This window comes from Salvelinus sp. IW2-2015, linkage group LG15, assembly GCF_002910315.2.
Source record: "Salvelinus sp. IW2-2015 linkage group LG15, ASM291031v2, whole genome shotgun sequence".
In the NCBI taxonomy this organism is placed as follows: Eukaryota; Metazoa; Chordata; class Actinopteri; order Salmoniformes; family Salmonidae; genus Salvelinus; species Salvelinus sp. IW2-2015.
In genome coordinates this window covers 39,277,611-39,294,419 of record NC_036855.1, presented here as the reverse complement: position 1 = coordinate 39,294,419, position 16,809 = coordinate 39,277,611, and the positions used below count along the sequence as shown (strand labels likewise).

Sequence of the window (16,809 nt, the reverse complement as noted above, 5' to 3'; positions counted from 1 at the left end):
AGCGTATAACCAGCCAGCTGGTATGTTGATAGTGTCGTCAGCCTCAACTCCATGAAGCATAAGATATTACAGTTTTGAAGGTCCCGGTAGTAGTTTAATCTTGTGCGTAGGTCATCGTTTTATTCTCCAAAGATTGCTCGTTGGCTTGCAGAATGGAAGGAAATGGGGTTTATTCGATCGCCTACGAATTCTCAGAAGGCAGTCCACCTTCTGGACCCTTTTTCTCCGCATCCTCTTCATGCAAATCATAGGGATCTGGGCCTGTTCCCGAGAGAAGTATATCGTTCGCGTCAGGCTTCGAGACTCAATAAATTGGATGCAGTCTATCACAGTGCCATCCGTTTTGTCACCAAAGCCTCATATACTACCACCACTGCGACCTGTACACTCTCGTTGGCTGGCCCTCGCTTCATACTCGTCGCCAAACCCACTGGCTCCAGGTCATCTACAAGACCCTGCTAGGTAAAGTCCCCCTTATCTCAGCTCGCTGGTCACCATAGCAGCACCTACCTGTAGCACGCGCTCCAGCAGGTATATCTCTCTGGTCACCCCAAAACCAATTCTTCCTTTGGCCGCCTCTCCTTCCAGTTCTCTGCTGCCAATGACTGGAACGACCTACAAAATCTCTGAAACTGGAAACACTTATCTCCCTCACTAGCTTTAAGCACCAGCTGTCAGAGCAGCTCATAGATTACTGCACCTGTACATAGCCCATCTATAATTTAGCCCAAACAACTACCTCTTTACCTACTGTATTTATTTATTTATTTTGCTCCTTTGCACCCCATTATTTCTATCTCTACTATCTCTACTCTACTTTTTTTTTTTACTTGCTATATTGTATTTACTTCGCCACCATGGCCTTATTTATATTTTTATTTATTTATATATATATTTTGTTTGCCTTCACCTCCCTTATCTCACCTCACTTGCTCATATTGTATATAGACTTATTTTTCACTGTATTATTGACTGTATGTTTGTTTTACTCCATGTGTAACTATGTGTTGTTGTATGTGTCGAACTGCTTTGCTTTATCTTGGCAAGGTCGCAATTGTAAATGAGAACGTGTTCTTAATTTGCCTACCTGGTTAAATAAAGGTGAAATAAATAAATAAATAAATAAAAGGAATAAAAGGATTCTGCCAGTCCATGGTGAGTAATCGCAGTCCTGATGTCCAGAAGTTATTTTCGGTCATAAGAGACAGTAGCGGCAAAATTATGTACAAAAAGAGTAAAAAAATAAGTTGCAAATAAACGAACAAAATCAGTTGGGGACGTGTAAAATGCCTGCTTTCTTCTCCGGCGCCATTGGTCTTTCCTGAGCATGTCTGTGTCAACCAGGGAAAATTAATCCATAGTGCCTTTGCGTGGTATGCTAGGGCACGTATCATCAAACTTCTCATCAGGTCTTGCTTGACTGATACCCAGCCCAATGTTTGTTATCTTATCTCTGAAATATGCTACAAACTCATCACATTTAGATGGGGAAGAAAGTTCACATAGGTTTGCGGGGGTAAGATTTATCAGGCCATCAATGGTCGAGAAGAGCACTCTTGAATTATTCTAATTATTAGTGATCAAGTTAGAAAAATTAGCCCGTCTGGCATTTATAATTGCATTGTTATATATGCCAAGTTGCTCTCTCAGAATATCGTAATGGACCTGCAACTTTTACTTTTTCCTCTTCCGTTCTGCCTTTCTGCAGTTTCTCTTTAATGTAATAGTTTCCTCACTCATCCAATGGGCTCTCCATTTGGATGTGGCCTTTTTCAACTTTATTGGAGCTATGGCATCAATGGTTGTCTGTAATGCTCGTCGTATGAAGTAGAAGGAGACCAAGGTGCAGCGTGGTAAGCGTTCATGATTTTTAATCAAACTGAACACTGAAACAAAATAACAAAGTAGAACAAAACGAAACAGTTCTGTCAGGTGCAGACACAAAACAGAAAACAACTACCCATCAAACACAGGTGGGAAAAGGCTGCCTAAGTATGATTCCCAATCAGAGACAACGATAGACAGCTGCCTCTGATTGGGAACCGCACTCAGCCAAAAACAAAGAAATAGAAACATGGAATGCCCACCCTAATTACACCCTGGCCTAACCAAAATAGAGAATAAAAACCTCTCTATGGCCAGGGCGTGACAGTTGTCCTTAATTTGCTATTAAAGTTATCAACTAAATCATCACAAAAGGAAGGCAGAATAGGTGATGGAGTATTGTTCATACACTCAATAAAATCTGTAGCAACTTCAGAGGTAAGATAGCATTTCTTAATAATGTGTTCAGTATTACCCTGTGCTATGGGCAACAAGGTATTAAAAAATACACAGTGGTGATTAGATAAAGCAACATAAACAATAGAGGATATGTCAATAGAAAGCCCTTTGGTAATAATCAGGTCCAGAGCATGGCCGCGGTTATGGGTGGGCCCAGTAACATGTTGGATAAAGTCCATAGAGCTCAAAATATTCAAAAGTTCAATGGCCTTGGGGTCAATCTCCTTGTCAACATGAATATTAGAATCACCCAACACAATGATTTTATCATAGTTCTCAAGGACAATAGACAATAGTTCAGAGAAATCAGTAAAGAAAGTAGGGCAGTGCTTTGGTGGCCTATACAAGGTTATGGCCAAGACTGGTGGCTGACATTTAAACAGTATAGCATGATGCTCAAAAGACCCAAAGTCGCCAAATGAAATGTCCTTACATTAGTAATAATAGAGGCTGTCCCCCCACCCTTTTTCCCTTTTCTGATAGAGTATGAAAAGCTGTAGTCCGGGGGGGCTTCGAAAAAAGCGACACTACAGTCTGAAGACAGCCATGTTTCCGTGAGAAACATGCAATTAACTTTGCGCTTAGTAATGAGGTCATTCACAAGAAAGATTTTACTATTGATTGCTCTAACATTTAAAAGTGTCTGGGGCATCTGCCTAGAGGTAACCAATTGAATAACAACCAAATTATTAGCGTATCCAATCTATCAGAATGGTAGGAGATGACAGTTTGTATAAACTCATTAGAAGGCGGAGTTAAAGGAACATAAATTAGCTTACTTACAATAACCATAGTTGAGACATGGATTGTGTATGTGTGACATCCAGCTAACTTGACACAACTGTGGGAAGCATTGGAGTCAACATGGGCCGGCATCCCTGTGGAACGCTTTCGACACCTTGTAGAGTCCATGCCGTGACTAATTGAGGCTGTTCTGAGGGCAAAATGGGGGGAGGGGTGCAACTAAATGTTAGGAAGGTGTTCCTAATGATTGGTATACTCTGTGTATATGGTTTATACGTAACATCATGAATAGTGTTTCAACGTTATTTGTAGCACAGCATGGTCAATACATGTCATAGAGAATGAGATCAATCAAGCAACTTCAGTCAGGTTTACAGTGACTCAACCTAGACTCCTATGAGTTATATTGTTTGTTTGTTTATTTGTTTGTGTTTGTATTGTTTTAAGGGGATGGGCTATCTCCATGCCAAGGGGATCCTACACAAGGATATGAAGTCCAAGAATGTCTTCTACGACAATGGCAAAGTGGTCATCACCGACTTCGGACTTTTCACCATATCTGGGGTTCTGCAAGCTGGCAGGTGCGTAGCTACTGTTGTACTCCATTTATTTATCCTTTGGGTTCAACTAAGAAAAGTGATTTTTTATCTGAAGGGACTTCCTGGTTAAAAAAGGATACATAGAAAACATCGTTAGTAACCCCTACTGTTGTGACAGTTATTATATTGCAGTGATAATTATACTCTTTAGTGGCTCATTGGTCAGTATTAACCAGAAAATTATATGGATTGGTGCTAATCTCTTTTTCATTTTTTCTCCCTGAGAGTGATTCAAGTCTATCTTGGCTGCTACCGCTGTGCTGAAATGACTGCTCACTGACATGGCTTGTCCCTGAAATGCCAACAGCCACAACTTTCACACAGCAAGGAATACTAATCTAACTTAGACATAAAACTATATAAGCAGCAAGGAAATGTAATAAATCTTAGATCTAGAAATGGAGCAACTCAACAGGTTGTCAACGTGTTGTGTGTGTGTGTGTGCGTGTGTCTGTGTGTGTGCATGCATTTGTGTGTGTGTGTGTGTGTGGGTGTTTTGTTCTCTATGCAGTACGTTTATGTGTCTATAGATTTTGATTGACATGTATGTTGAGATAACTGCTATACTTGACTGGATCTGATTTGTCATAATGGATTTTTGTATTGATTTAATTGCGACATCAATTACAAATATCTAGCAGTAGGTGTGAGATGCTTTCCAGCTAATGAATGTGAGAGGATTACACATGCTTTGTACTACTAATTATTATAATCAAAAAATATGTTGATTATATAACTGACTTGCATAGTGTGTTTTCAACAAGTTCGCACAACACAGTTTAACCCTGGGGTTGCGGAGGAGTGCATTGCATCACCATGGATGGAAGAGTATAGGTGATGAACAATAGTTGTTTATGTAAAATGAAGATGGATGGTTTCATAATGGCATTCTTATCAGCTCATTAAAACCATAAGCCTCTTTCAAACTAGATGCTGAGGAGTTGCTGTAGACAGACAGTTATGCAATGCATTGAAATTATACAACATGCACCTAGATCTTATCCTGTCTATTGTTCGTTCCCAGTGTAGCTAGCTCCCATTTCCCATTTTTTGCTGTGAAATCAATACTTTGTATAGTGAACATCTCCCACGACTAGACACAAGCAGAGAGCCATAGAGCATTCTGTTTATGGACAAAGGCAGACTAAGAATACTAAAGATTCTAAAAATAACATTTAAAGATTCTAAGATTTGTAAAGACTTTGTGAATCACTCTGCTCATTGTGTTAGGATGGTTTTCAGGAACTGTTGGTACCACAATGCAGAACAAAGAGAAAACCTGGAGATGGTTGTTTTAGTATTTCCTCTTGTGCTAGTTGACTTGCAGTGTACAGTTGTGGCCAAAAGTTTTGAGAATGACACAAATATTAATTTTCACAGTCTGCTGCCTCAGTTTGTATGATGGCAATTTGCATATACTCCAAAATGTTATGAAGAATGATCAGATGAATTGCAATGAATTGCAAAGTCCCTGTTTGCCATGCAAATGAACTGAATCCCCAAAAAACATTTCCACTGCATTTCAGCCATGCCACAAAAGGACCAGCTGACATCATGTCAGTGATTCTCTCGTTAACACATGTGTGAGTGTTGACGAGGACAAGGCTGGAGATCACTGATTGAGTTCGAATAACAGACTGGAAGCTTCAAAGGGAGGGTGGTGCTTGGAATCATTGTTCTTCCTCTGTGAACCATGGTTACCTGCAAGGAAACATCATTGCTTTGCACAAAAAGGGCTTCACAGGCAAGGATATTGCTGCCAGTAAGATTGCACCTAAATCAACCATTTATTGGATCATCAAGAACTTCAAGGAGAGCGGTTCAATTGTTGTGAAGAAGGCTTCAGGGCGCCCAAGAAAGTCCAGCAAGCGCCAGGACTGTCTCCTAAAGTTGATTCAGCTGTAGGGTCGGGGCACCACCAGTACAGAGCTTGCTCAGGAATTGCAGCAGGCAGGTGTTTGTGCATCTGCACGCACAGTGAGGCGAATAATTTTGAAGGATGGGTTGGTGTCAAGAAGTGCAACAAAGAAGCCACTTCTCTCCAGGAAAAACATCAGGGACAGACTGATATTCTGCAAAAGGTACAGAGATTGGACTGCTGAGGACTGGGGTAAAGTCATTTTCTCTGATGAATCCCCTTTCCGATTGTTTGGGGCATCCGGTAAAAAAGCTTGTCCGGAGAAGACAAGGTGAGCGCTACCATCAGTCCTGTGTCATAACAACAGTAAAGCATCCCGAGACCATTCATTTGTGGGGTTACTTCTTAGCCAAGGGAGTGGGCTCACTCACGATTTTGTCTAAGAACACAGCCATGAATAAAGAATGGTACCAACACATCCTCCGAGAGCAACTTCTCCCAACCATCCAGGAACAGTTTGGTGACGAACAATGCCTTTTCCAGCATGATGGAGCACCTTGCCATAAGGCAAAAGTGATAACTAAGTGGCTCGGGGAACAAAACATCGATATTTTGGGTCCATGAACAGGAAACTCCCCAGACCTTAATCCCATTGAGGACTGGTCAATCCTCAAGAGGTGGACAAACAAAAACCCATAAATTCTGACAAACTCCAAGCATCGATTATGCAAGAATGGGCTGCCATCAGTCAGGATGTGGCCCAGAAGTTAATTGACAGCATGCCAGGGCGGATTGCAGAGGTCTTGAAAAAGAAGGGTCAACGCTGCAAATATTGACTCTTTGCATCAACTTCGTGTAATTGTCAATAAAAGCCTTTGACACTTATGAAATGCTTGTAATTATACTTCAGTATTCCATAGTAACATCTGACAAAAATATCTGAAGCAGCAAACTTTGTGGAAATTAATATTTGTGTCATTGTCAAAACTTTTGGCCACGACTGCAGAATGTTTTCAATAGCCTCTATGATATCACTGCCTGCTAATGCTCACAATGGCCACAATAGGGCCTACAATTTTTCCGGTTATCGTTTGACGTTCTTGGCATCTCTCAGTGGATAAAGAAAGCAAAAAAACATGTTTTTGTTGCTGTTTTTAGATGGTACACCCACCACCTGGCTTCTTACTGCACACTCATTGGACCTTTTGTATTGTTATAAATACCCAGAACCCTCTCTTTTCAAAGTTAAATACATTTCTGAGAACAGATATCTTGGTGTGACGTGGGTAGCATCACTCGAGCCTCAGTCAGTTCTGCGAATTGTTTGTGTTGTTGTTAATTTACTTATTTCTGCCTAAATGTTTTAATTGGACGGCAAAATGGCTAGCTAATTAGTAGGACTGACAGAATGACAAGACAAGCATTTATCGACCGCCCCACTCTGAGCAGGAACATTATGTTCAATTCAATTCAATGAACTTCATCATCTGAATAACATGGCTGTTTGCCATAGCAGAGGAGGGGAGAGCATTGAGAAGCTGTACAAACAATCATGTCCCTGAATATTATCCTGCATACGCTGAGTGTACAAAACACGCCTGGCACCTACTACCATACCCTGTTCAAAGGCACTTATAAATCTCTTGCCTTGCCCATTCATCATCTTAATGGCATACATACAGTGCATTCAGAAACTATTCAGACCCCTTGACTTTTTCCACATTTTGTTATGTTACACCCGTATTCTATAAAATTGATTAAATTACATTTTTTACTCATCAATCTACACACATTAAATACCCCATAATGACAAAGCGAAAAAAGGTTTTTCTATTTTTTTCCCAAATGTATTAAAAATAAAAACTGAAATACCTAATTTACATAAGTATTCAGACCCTTTGCTATGAGACTCAAAATTGCATTCTGTTTCCATTGATAATTTTTGAGATGTTTCTACAACTTGATTGGAGTCCACCTAATTGATTGGACATTATTTGGAAAGGCACACCTGTCTGCATAAGGTCCCACAGTTGACAGTGCATGTCAGAGCAAAAACAAAGCCATGAGGTTGAAGGAATTGTCCGTAGAGCTCAAAGACAGGATTGTGTCGAGGCACAGATCTGGGGAACGGTACCGAAACATCTCTGCAGCATTGAAGGTCCCCAAGAACACAGTGGCCTCCATCATTCTTAACTGGAAGAAGTTTGGAAGAACCAAGACTCTTCCTAGATCTGGCCGCCCAGCAAAACTGAGCAATCGGGGGAGAAGGGCCTTGGTCAGGGGAGGTGACCAAGAACCCTGATGTTCACTCTGATATAGTTCCTCCAGAGTTCCTCTGTGGAGATGGGAGAACCTTCCTGCAGCACTCCACCAATCAGGCCTTTATGGTAGAGTGGCCAGACGGAAGCCCACCTGGAGTGTGCCAAAAGGCACCTAAAGGATTCTCAGACCATGATAAACAAGATTCTCTGGTCTGATGAAACCAAGATTTAACTCTGTGGCCTGAGTGCCAAGCGACACGTCTGGAGGAAACCTGGCACCATACCTGGCGATATGACGATAGAAAAACATCTATCGGTTCATATTATGCTGTATCTTTTATTTAGTTGTGCCGCAAATCACGCTCTTTACGTCAATATTTTTTGTCAATTGGATAATGCTTTGTGTTCTTCCACACGTGCCATGGCAGCATCATGTGGTGGGGATGTTTTTCAGTGGCAGGGACTGGGAGACTAGTCAGGATCAAGGGAAAGATGAACCGAGCAAAGTACAGAGAGATCCTTGATGAAAACCTGCCCCAGAGTGCTCAGGACCTCAGACTGGGGCGAAGGTTCACCTTCCAACAGGACAACGGCCCTAAGCACACAGCCAAAACAACGCAGGAGTGGCTTCGGGATAAGTCTCTAAATGTGCTTGAGTGGCCCAGCCAGAACCCAGACTTGAACCTGATCGAACATCTCTGGAGAGACCTGAAAATAGCTGTGCAGCAACGCTACCCATCCAACCTGACAGAGCTTGAGAGGATCTGCAGAGAAGAATGGGAGAAACTCCCCAAATACAGGTGTGCCAAGCTTGTAGCGTCATACCCAAGAAGACTTGAGGCTGTCTTCGCTGCCAAAGGTGCTTCAACAAAGTACTGAGTAAAGGGTCGGAATACTTATGTAATTTCTAAAACCCTGTTTTTGCTTTGTCATTATGAGGTATTGTGTGTAGATTGATGAGGGGGGAAAAATTATTTAATACATTTTAGAATAAGGATGTAACGTAACATGTGGAAAAAGTCAAGGGGTCTGAATACATTCTGATTGCACTGTACACAATCCATGTCTCAATTGTCTCAAGGCTTAACAATCCTTCTTTAACCTGTCTCCTCCCATTCATCTACACTGATTGAAGTGGATTTAACAAGTGACATCAATAAAGGATCATAGCTTCACCTGGATTCACCTGGTCAGCCTATGTCATGGAAAGAGCAGGTGTTCATAATGTTTTGTACACTCAGTGTATATCTCCATTATTGAATTGAGAACAGAATAGAATTGATAGAGTTATAATAGAATAGAATAGACATTAGAGTTAGAATATCATCAGATTCAGTTGGGAGTTAAATTAAACCATAGGCTTTATGACTCAACGGATTGTTAACTGTCATCATGACAATACTGTTACTATGAATACTCATGGGCTAGACTGGACAAATACAGTACCATTGGATGGACATACCCACACCAGTTCTCTACTGTGTTGTGTTAGAGAGCTGGCAGTGTGGCTGTCTGAGTGAGCACTCAGGATGCATTTTGAAGTAGTTGTGAATGTCATAATGATAGAGGGAGAGAGACAGCAAGAGGGAGGGAGAGAGAAAGAGAGAGAGAGATAGGCAGTTTGGAACATAGTGGAGACAGAGTGGAGAGATTGACTGAGTCATCAGGAATTAGAATTTCTAATGGGGTTTGATTGCATCCAGGATATTTCAGTCAGGGTTCGTTTGGACTAACGGGTGAGGAAGGAAAGGACAGATTCAACCTTGAGACAAAATGCTGCTTTAATTCCATTCGATGTTTCCCAGTGTCTGAATGAACTATAAGCAGTTATTCTGTATTTAGATCAAAATTACATGGCACAAAAATGTAACACAGAAATGTTTAAACATTTGACAACAACTTCTGTGGAGGGATGAAATGTGGAAATCCTGAACAATTAGAAAAGGAAAATGGCCGTCCTAAACGTTGAGATAAATATGAACAATCATCACACATCACATCACAGAATTCAGACTGTGTCCTGTCTCTTTTCTGTAGCCGTAGAGAGGACAAACTGAGAATCCCCAGTGGATGGCTTTGTCACCTGGCCCCTGAAATAGTCTCTCAGCTCTCCCCTGAAACAGAGGAGGACAAGCTGCCTTTCTCCAAACAGTCAGATGTCTTTGCTTTCGGGTGAGTACAGCTACATCTCAAATGGCACACTATTCCCTATTTAGTACACTACTCTTGACCAGGGCCCATAGCTCTTCTCTTTGTTCTGAGGAGTGTTTTAGGGGCCTCTTTACTCTGATGGTTTTTCCAGAGTCTCTGTCTTGTTTTCATTGGATTTTCAAGCATGATTTTATTGAATTGAATTCAATTGAATCAAATGTATCCCACAAGGGGAAATTGGATTTGACACCAGCAAGACACATACTATGATGCTTTTTGTTTAGTTTTTTTAGGTCCTAATCCATCTCCTGGTCCCTCCCTGGATTTTGTGTTAAATTCTCTACAACAAAGCTTTCTTAGTGTCCAACAAGCTTTCTCTACCCTTAACCTTGTTCTGACCACCTCCAAAACAAAGATCATGTGGTTTGGTAAGAAGAATGCCCCTCTCCCCACAGGTGTGATTACTACCTCTGAGGGTTTAGAGCTTGACCTCATACAAGTACTGGAGAATGGGAGTATGGCAAGACGGTACACTGTCCTTCTCTCAGCACATATCAAAGCTGCAGGCTAAAGTTAAATCTAGACTTGGTTTCCTCTATCGTAATCGCTCCTCTTTCACCCCAGCTGAAAACTAACCCTGATTCAGATGACCATCCTACCCATGCTAGATTACGGAGACATCATTTATAGATTGGCAGGTAAGGGTGCTCTCAAGAGGCTAGATGTTCTTTACCATTCGGCCATCAGATTTGCCACCAATGCTCCTTATAGGACACATCACTGCACTCTATACTCCTCTGTAAACTGGTCATCTCTGTATACCCGTCGCAAGACCCACTGTTTGATGCTTATTTATAAAACCCTCCCAGGAGTCTTTCCTCCCCCTATCTGAGATACCTACTGCAGCCCTCATCCTCCACATACAACGCCAGTCACATTCTGTTAAAGGTCCCCAAAGCACACACATTCCTGGGTCGCTCCTCTATTCAGTTCGCTGCAGTTAGCGACTGAAACGAGCTGCAACAAACACTCAAACTGAACAGTTTTATCTCAATCTCTTCATTCAAGACTCAATCATGGACACTCTTACTGACAATTGTGGCTGCTTTGCGTGATGTATTGTTGTCTCTACCTTCTTGCCCTTTGCGCTGTTGTCTGTGCCCAATAATATTTGTACCATGTTTTGTGCTGCTACCATGTTTTGTTGCTACCATGTTGTTGTCATGTTGTGTTGCTACCATGCTGTGTTGTCATGTGTTGCTGCCTTGCTATGTTGATGTCTTAGGTCTCTCTTTATGTAGTTTTTGTCAGTTCCCCTCGACATTGTTAAAGAAGCATCCTTTTTATGTCTCTATTTTCGGTTTGGTAAGGGCGTGCGATGGTGTGGGCATTCTAATGTTTGTGTTCTATGGTTTCTATTTCTGTGTGTTTGGCCGGGTGTGGTTTCTCAAATCCAGAGCAGCTGTTATCGTTGTTGCGCTGACTTTGCGAACAACTTAGGTAACCTTTTCTTCACCTGTGTTTTGTGGGTAGTTAGTGGGTTTTCTGCTTCTGAGTAGTGGCACCTGACAGCACTTGGTCTTTCGTTTGTAGCTTATTCTGTTTGTTATTTTGTTTGGTGTCTCCTGTTTTAATAAAATATAACATGAACACTTCCCACGCTGCGTTTTGGGCTCCGATGATTCCTCATTTTCAGACGACGAACTTACAGCGAGTGGAATACTGTGGAAAGGCAGTGTCTCTGGGTTGCATTTAACAGTGTACGACAGCCGCGTACAGAAATCATAAATAATTATCCTTTGACAACAGGAGCTAATATGCTGAATAAGAGAATGACAGGCGGGTGCCGTTACGCCCCACAATAGAGTCCAGAGGACGGAAAGAGGCTGACCCAGAATGCTTCCCAATGGCACTTCTATACTAAGCACGTGCACTACTACCAATATAGGCCCCATAAGGCTCCCATAAGGCTCTAGTCAAAAGTAGTGAACAGGGTGTCAATTAGGACACTCTCCTAAAGGCTAATGAAACAAATGATAAAGTACCCTAATTATCCAGTAACCTTCCATTTCTAAAGCCTTTTAGATCACCATTAATCTAATGGTGTAAGAGTGATAGTGGAACCACATGCTGTAATCTCTCTCAATACTGTTTTCTTACCTCTCCTCATGGAATCAGGAGTGACTGGCAGGCAGGCTGGGGGCGCAATCAATGACACCCTCTCCTTTAGGGTAAGGTGCTATTTAGGCACAAAAACTGGGCTGATGCGTAGGGTAGCATTGTTAAATATGTCCAGGTAATCCAGCATATCCCACTGGTACACTAACCCTTCAGAGCCCACAATAGCTTGATGAGTGTGGAATCACTCCTGGACAAGAGCCAGCATAGCAGAGTCGTAAGGCTCATGGGGAATAGAGGAGGCAAGGCAGACAGAGACAGACACGACTCTGAACCTATCTGACACAAGAAGCCATGACACACACACACAGCTGACCCTCACACAAGCATCATGACACACTACCACACATTCCACCACCTAACACACATTCACATAAACATACACATTCGCATACACACGCAAATGCATAGTCTTCATTCTCAATGGTTAAGGTAGATACCATAAGTCATAATACAGATGTTGATAGGCAGCGGTCAGACATTGCCTGTGTGCTTAGTCTGACTGGTTAGAGCAATCAGTAGGCAGCGGTCAGACATGTGACCCTGTGTGACTAGTCTACTGGTTAGCAGTGGCAATCAGTAAGGCAGCGTGTCAGACATGTGAAGCCCTGTCTGATTAGTACTGACCTGGTTTAGAACAATAGTAAGGCAGCGGTCAGACATGTGGCCTGTGTGAGTTTTTGACCTGTTAGGAGCATCAGTAGGCAGCGGTTCAGAGCATGTGACCTGTGTCGATAGTTTTGACTGTTGTTAGAAGCAACTCAAGTAGGCAGCGGTCAGACATGTGACCCTCTGTGTGCATTATGATTTGACTGGGTTAGAGCCATCAGTAGGCAGCGGTCAGACATGTGACCCTGTGTGATTAGGTCTGACTGGTTAGAGCAATCCAGTAGGCAGCGGTCAGACGACATGTGACCCTCGTGGACAGTCTGACGGTTAGAACAGTCATAGGCAAGCGGTCAGACATGTGACCCTGTGTGATTAGTCTGACTGGTTGAACAGTCAGTAGGCACGGTCAACATGGTGACGCTGTGTGATTAGTTCCTGACTGGTAGAAACAGTCGTAGGGCGAGCGGTCAGACATGTGACCTGGGTGTGATTCAGTCTGACTGGTTAGAACAGTCAGTAGGCAGCGGTCAAGACATGTGACAGCTGTGTGATTAGTCTGACTGTTATAACAGTCAAGTAGGGCAGCGTCAGCACATGTGACCCTGTGTGATTAGTCCTGACGGTTAGAACAGCTCAGTAGGCAGCGGTCAACATGTGACCCCTGTGTGATTAAGTCTGACCTGGTTAGCACAGTCAGTAGGTACGTCGCACATGTGACCCTGTGTGATAGTTATGACTGGTTAGAGCATCAGTAGGCGCGGTCAGACATGTGACCCTGTGTGAATTAGTCTAACTGGTTAGAACAATCATAGGCAGCGGTCAGACATGCTTGACCTGTAGTGAATAGTCTGACTGGTCTAAACAATCAGTAAGGAGCGGTCAGACCGATGTGACCTGTGCTGATTCAGTCTGACTGGTTAGAACAATCAAGTAGGTAGCGGTCAGACATGGTGACCCCTGTGTGATTAGTTGACTGGTAGCGCAATCAGTAGGCAGACGGTCAGACATGTGACCCTGTGTGCTAGTCTGACTGGTTGAGAGCAATCAAGTAGGGCAGAGCGGTCAGACATGTGAGCCCTGTTGTGATTAGTTGCGACTTGGGGCTTAGAACAATAGTGTTGTACAAGCATAGAACTGTGATGACTAGACAGGGAAATTTCATATTCCAAAATAGCCATAATGGGTAGAATTGTATCTCTATGGTACTGAGCTACTGGTTTTGTGTAAACCAACCGTTTGACAAGTAACTGAGGAAGAGATCGTCGTCTTCCAATAACTGTTGCAGCTGAGGTCACTGCACTAAATCACACACACACACATCCCGTACACTGATATGTTCAGACTGCGCATTCATTAGGCCCTCGCGGCATCAAGGGAATCGGGGTCCCCCTTACTCCACACCCTTTAATACTTCTCTCTCCCTCGCTCCTTCTATTTGCTCTGCGTAACAAATCAAACACCATATGGAAAACATATTCTATGGTTCAATTGGCTTGTATACCACTGTTAATTAGAGAATGTGCCTTGGCAGTGGGGGTAGTTCGGGCAGGGTCTGAAGAAGTAAATAAAATTAAATAGCTGTCACTGTGGCCATTAAACACACTTTATTTCTATTTGCCCAGTTATCGCAACTCGGGGACTATTGAAAACCACGGTGGTTTAATTAGGAAAGAAAACAGAACTCGTTACATTCTTTAAACAGTCTGATTCACTCGACACTCGCAAACTTGATGCATCTACACAGCAGCACTTGTTCACTTTGAGACAGACCAGAATGGTCCCTTCTGCTATGTAGTCCAATTGATTTTAGGGGGGAGGAGAGAGGAGGGGGTGGGGAGGCGGGGAGAGAGGAGGAGGAGGAAGGGGGAAAGGGGTTAGGAGGGGTCACTTTTAAACTGCCAGTGGATGTGTTTTCATTGGAGAGGCTCCGACAAGTATGTCTGGATGGATAAACAATACCTGGATATAGTCTGCTTTGGTTATACCTTTGCAAGATAAAGGTGACACTTGGGTCAATGTTTTTATGTCTGCATAAAGCCAATCCATCTCCAGCTGTCATGGTTTGGTCCTGAGTTGTTTCAGGACCTGACTGCCTGCCATCTGTCTGGATCGCTTGCTGGATCGCAGCCCTCGGGGCTATGCCTGCCGCTCCATATTCCCTTTGGAAATCGCCCGGTTCCCCGCCACCTGCGCGCTCGCAGCGCCAGGACTATCGATTCCAGAATCTCCCTCCTGCACTCTCCTCGTTCCGCCCGTTTTGCGCGCAACGCGCGCTACGGACCGACGCGGATAACGCAGTGCTCGATCATCTCGCATTCTGTATGTAACAGTCCAGTTCGGCCTGAGGCCTGCGGCTACAGGTTTTAGACTAGCCTCCATCCGAAGAAGTCTTATTCCAAGCCACATGGTGCCAGTCGGGAGGAAGTCCTTTCCCGTCGGCGGGATTCTGGTCTATCTTGCGCTGTTTCGTAAAATATCTTCCATGTTCTTGACCTGTTTGTTGCTTACATGCTTTTGTCGCTGTTCTTACCATCTGTGTGTCATTGTGTTAGCTGCTGTATGTTGATGTTAGTCTCTTATGTAGTGTGTTTCTTTCGTTGTGATGTGTTTTGTTCCTATATTTATATATATACACTGCTCAAAAAAATAAAGGGACACTAAAATACACATCCTAGATCTGAATGAATAAATATTCTTATTAAATATTTCTTTACATAGTTGAATGTGCTGACAAAAAATCACACAAAAATGATCAATATAAATAAAATGTATCAACCCATAGAGGTCTGGATTTGGAGTCACACTCAAAATTAAAGTGGAAAACCACACTACAGGCTGATCCAATTTGATGTAATGTCCTTAAAACAAGTCAAAATGAGGCTCAGTAGTGTGTGTGGCCTCCACGTGCCTGTATGACCTCCCTACAACGCCTGGGCATGCTCCTGATGAAAGTGGCGGATGTCTCCTGATGGGATCTCCTCAAAGACCTGACTAAGAGCACCGCCACCCCTGGACAGTCTTTTTGTTGGCAACGTGGCGTTGTGGATGGAGCGAACATGATGTCCCCAGATGTGCTCCAATTGGATCAGGTATGGAACGGGCGGGCCAGTCCATACGCCATCAATGCCTTCCTCTTGCAGGAACTGCTGACACACTCACAGACATGAGTCTAGCAATTGTCTTGCATAGGAGAACCCAGGCCAACCGCACCATGCATATGGTCTCACAAAGGTCTCAGGATCTCATCTCGGTACCTAATGGCAGTGCAGCATACCTCTGGCCGAGCACATGTAGGCTGTGCGGCCCCCAAAAGAAATGCCAACCCCCACACCTATGGACTGACCCACCCCAAACCGGTCATGCCTGGAGTGATGTTGCGAGCAAGAACGTTCCCACGGCGTTCCAGGACTCTTCACGTCTGGTCACAATGGTCTTCAGTGTGAACCTGCTCTTCATCTGTGAAGACACAGGGCGCCAGTGCGGAATTTGCCAACATGGTGTTCTCTGGCAAATGCAAACGTCTGCACGGTGTTGGGCTGTAAGACAAACCTCCCACCTGTGACGTCAGAGGCCACTATCCACCCTCTGGTATGAGTTCTGTTTTCTTGCCGTTTGAGCAGACAGCATGCACATTTGTGGCGTGGGAGGTCATTTTGGCAGCTCTGGCGTGCTCCTCGCTGCTCCTCTTCACAAGGCGGAGGTAGCGGTCCTGCTGTTGGGTTGTTGCCCTCCTACGGCCTCCCCCACGTTCCTGATGTATGCCTGTTCCTGGTAGCGCCTCCATGCTCTGGACCTACGCGTGACAGGGACACAGCAAACTTCTTCGGCCAAGCGTCTCGCATGATGTGCATCCTTATGAGCTTGGCAAACTACCTGAAGCCAACTTGGTTGTGGGCTTGAGACCTCCGTCTCATGCTACCATTAGATGAAGCACCGCAGCATTAAAGTGACCAAAACATCCAGCCGGGAAGCAATAGAAACTGAGAAGTGGTCTGTGGTCCCTGCAGAACCACTACTTATTGGAGGTGTCTTGCTAATTGCTATCAGTTTCCAACCTTTTGTCTATTCCATTGTGCACAACAGATGTGAAATTTATTGTCAAACTTCAAATGTTGCTTCCTAAGTG

General features: G+C 43.5%; 1 protein-coding gene across 1 annotated transcript in view; it reads left to right on the top strand.

Annotated features, from left to right (window-relative positions):
* The window catches only part of LOC111974376 (kinase suppressor of Ras 2-like), a 95,444-nt gene that overhangs the window by 75,665 nt on the left and 2,970 nt on the right, over window positions 1-16,809 (top strand). The window contains 2 exon segments of the mRNA XM_070446839.1: window positions 3,475-3,608; window positions 9,783-9,917. Of these exon segments, the coding sequence (XP_070302940.1) occupies window positions 3,475-3,608; window positions 9,783-9,917 (269 nt within the window).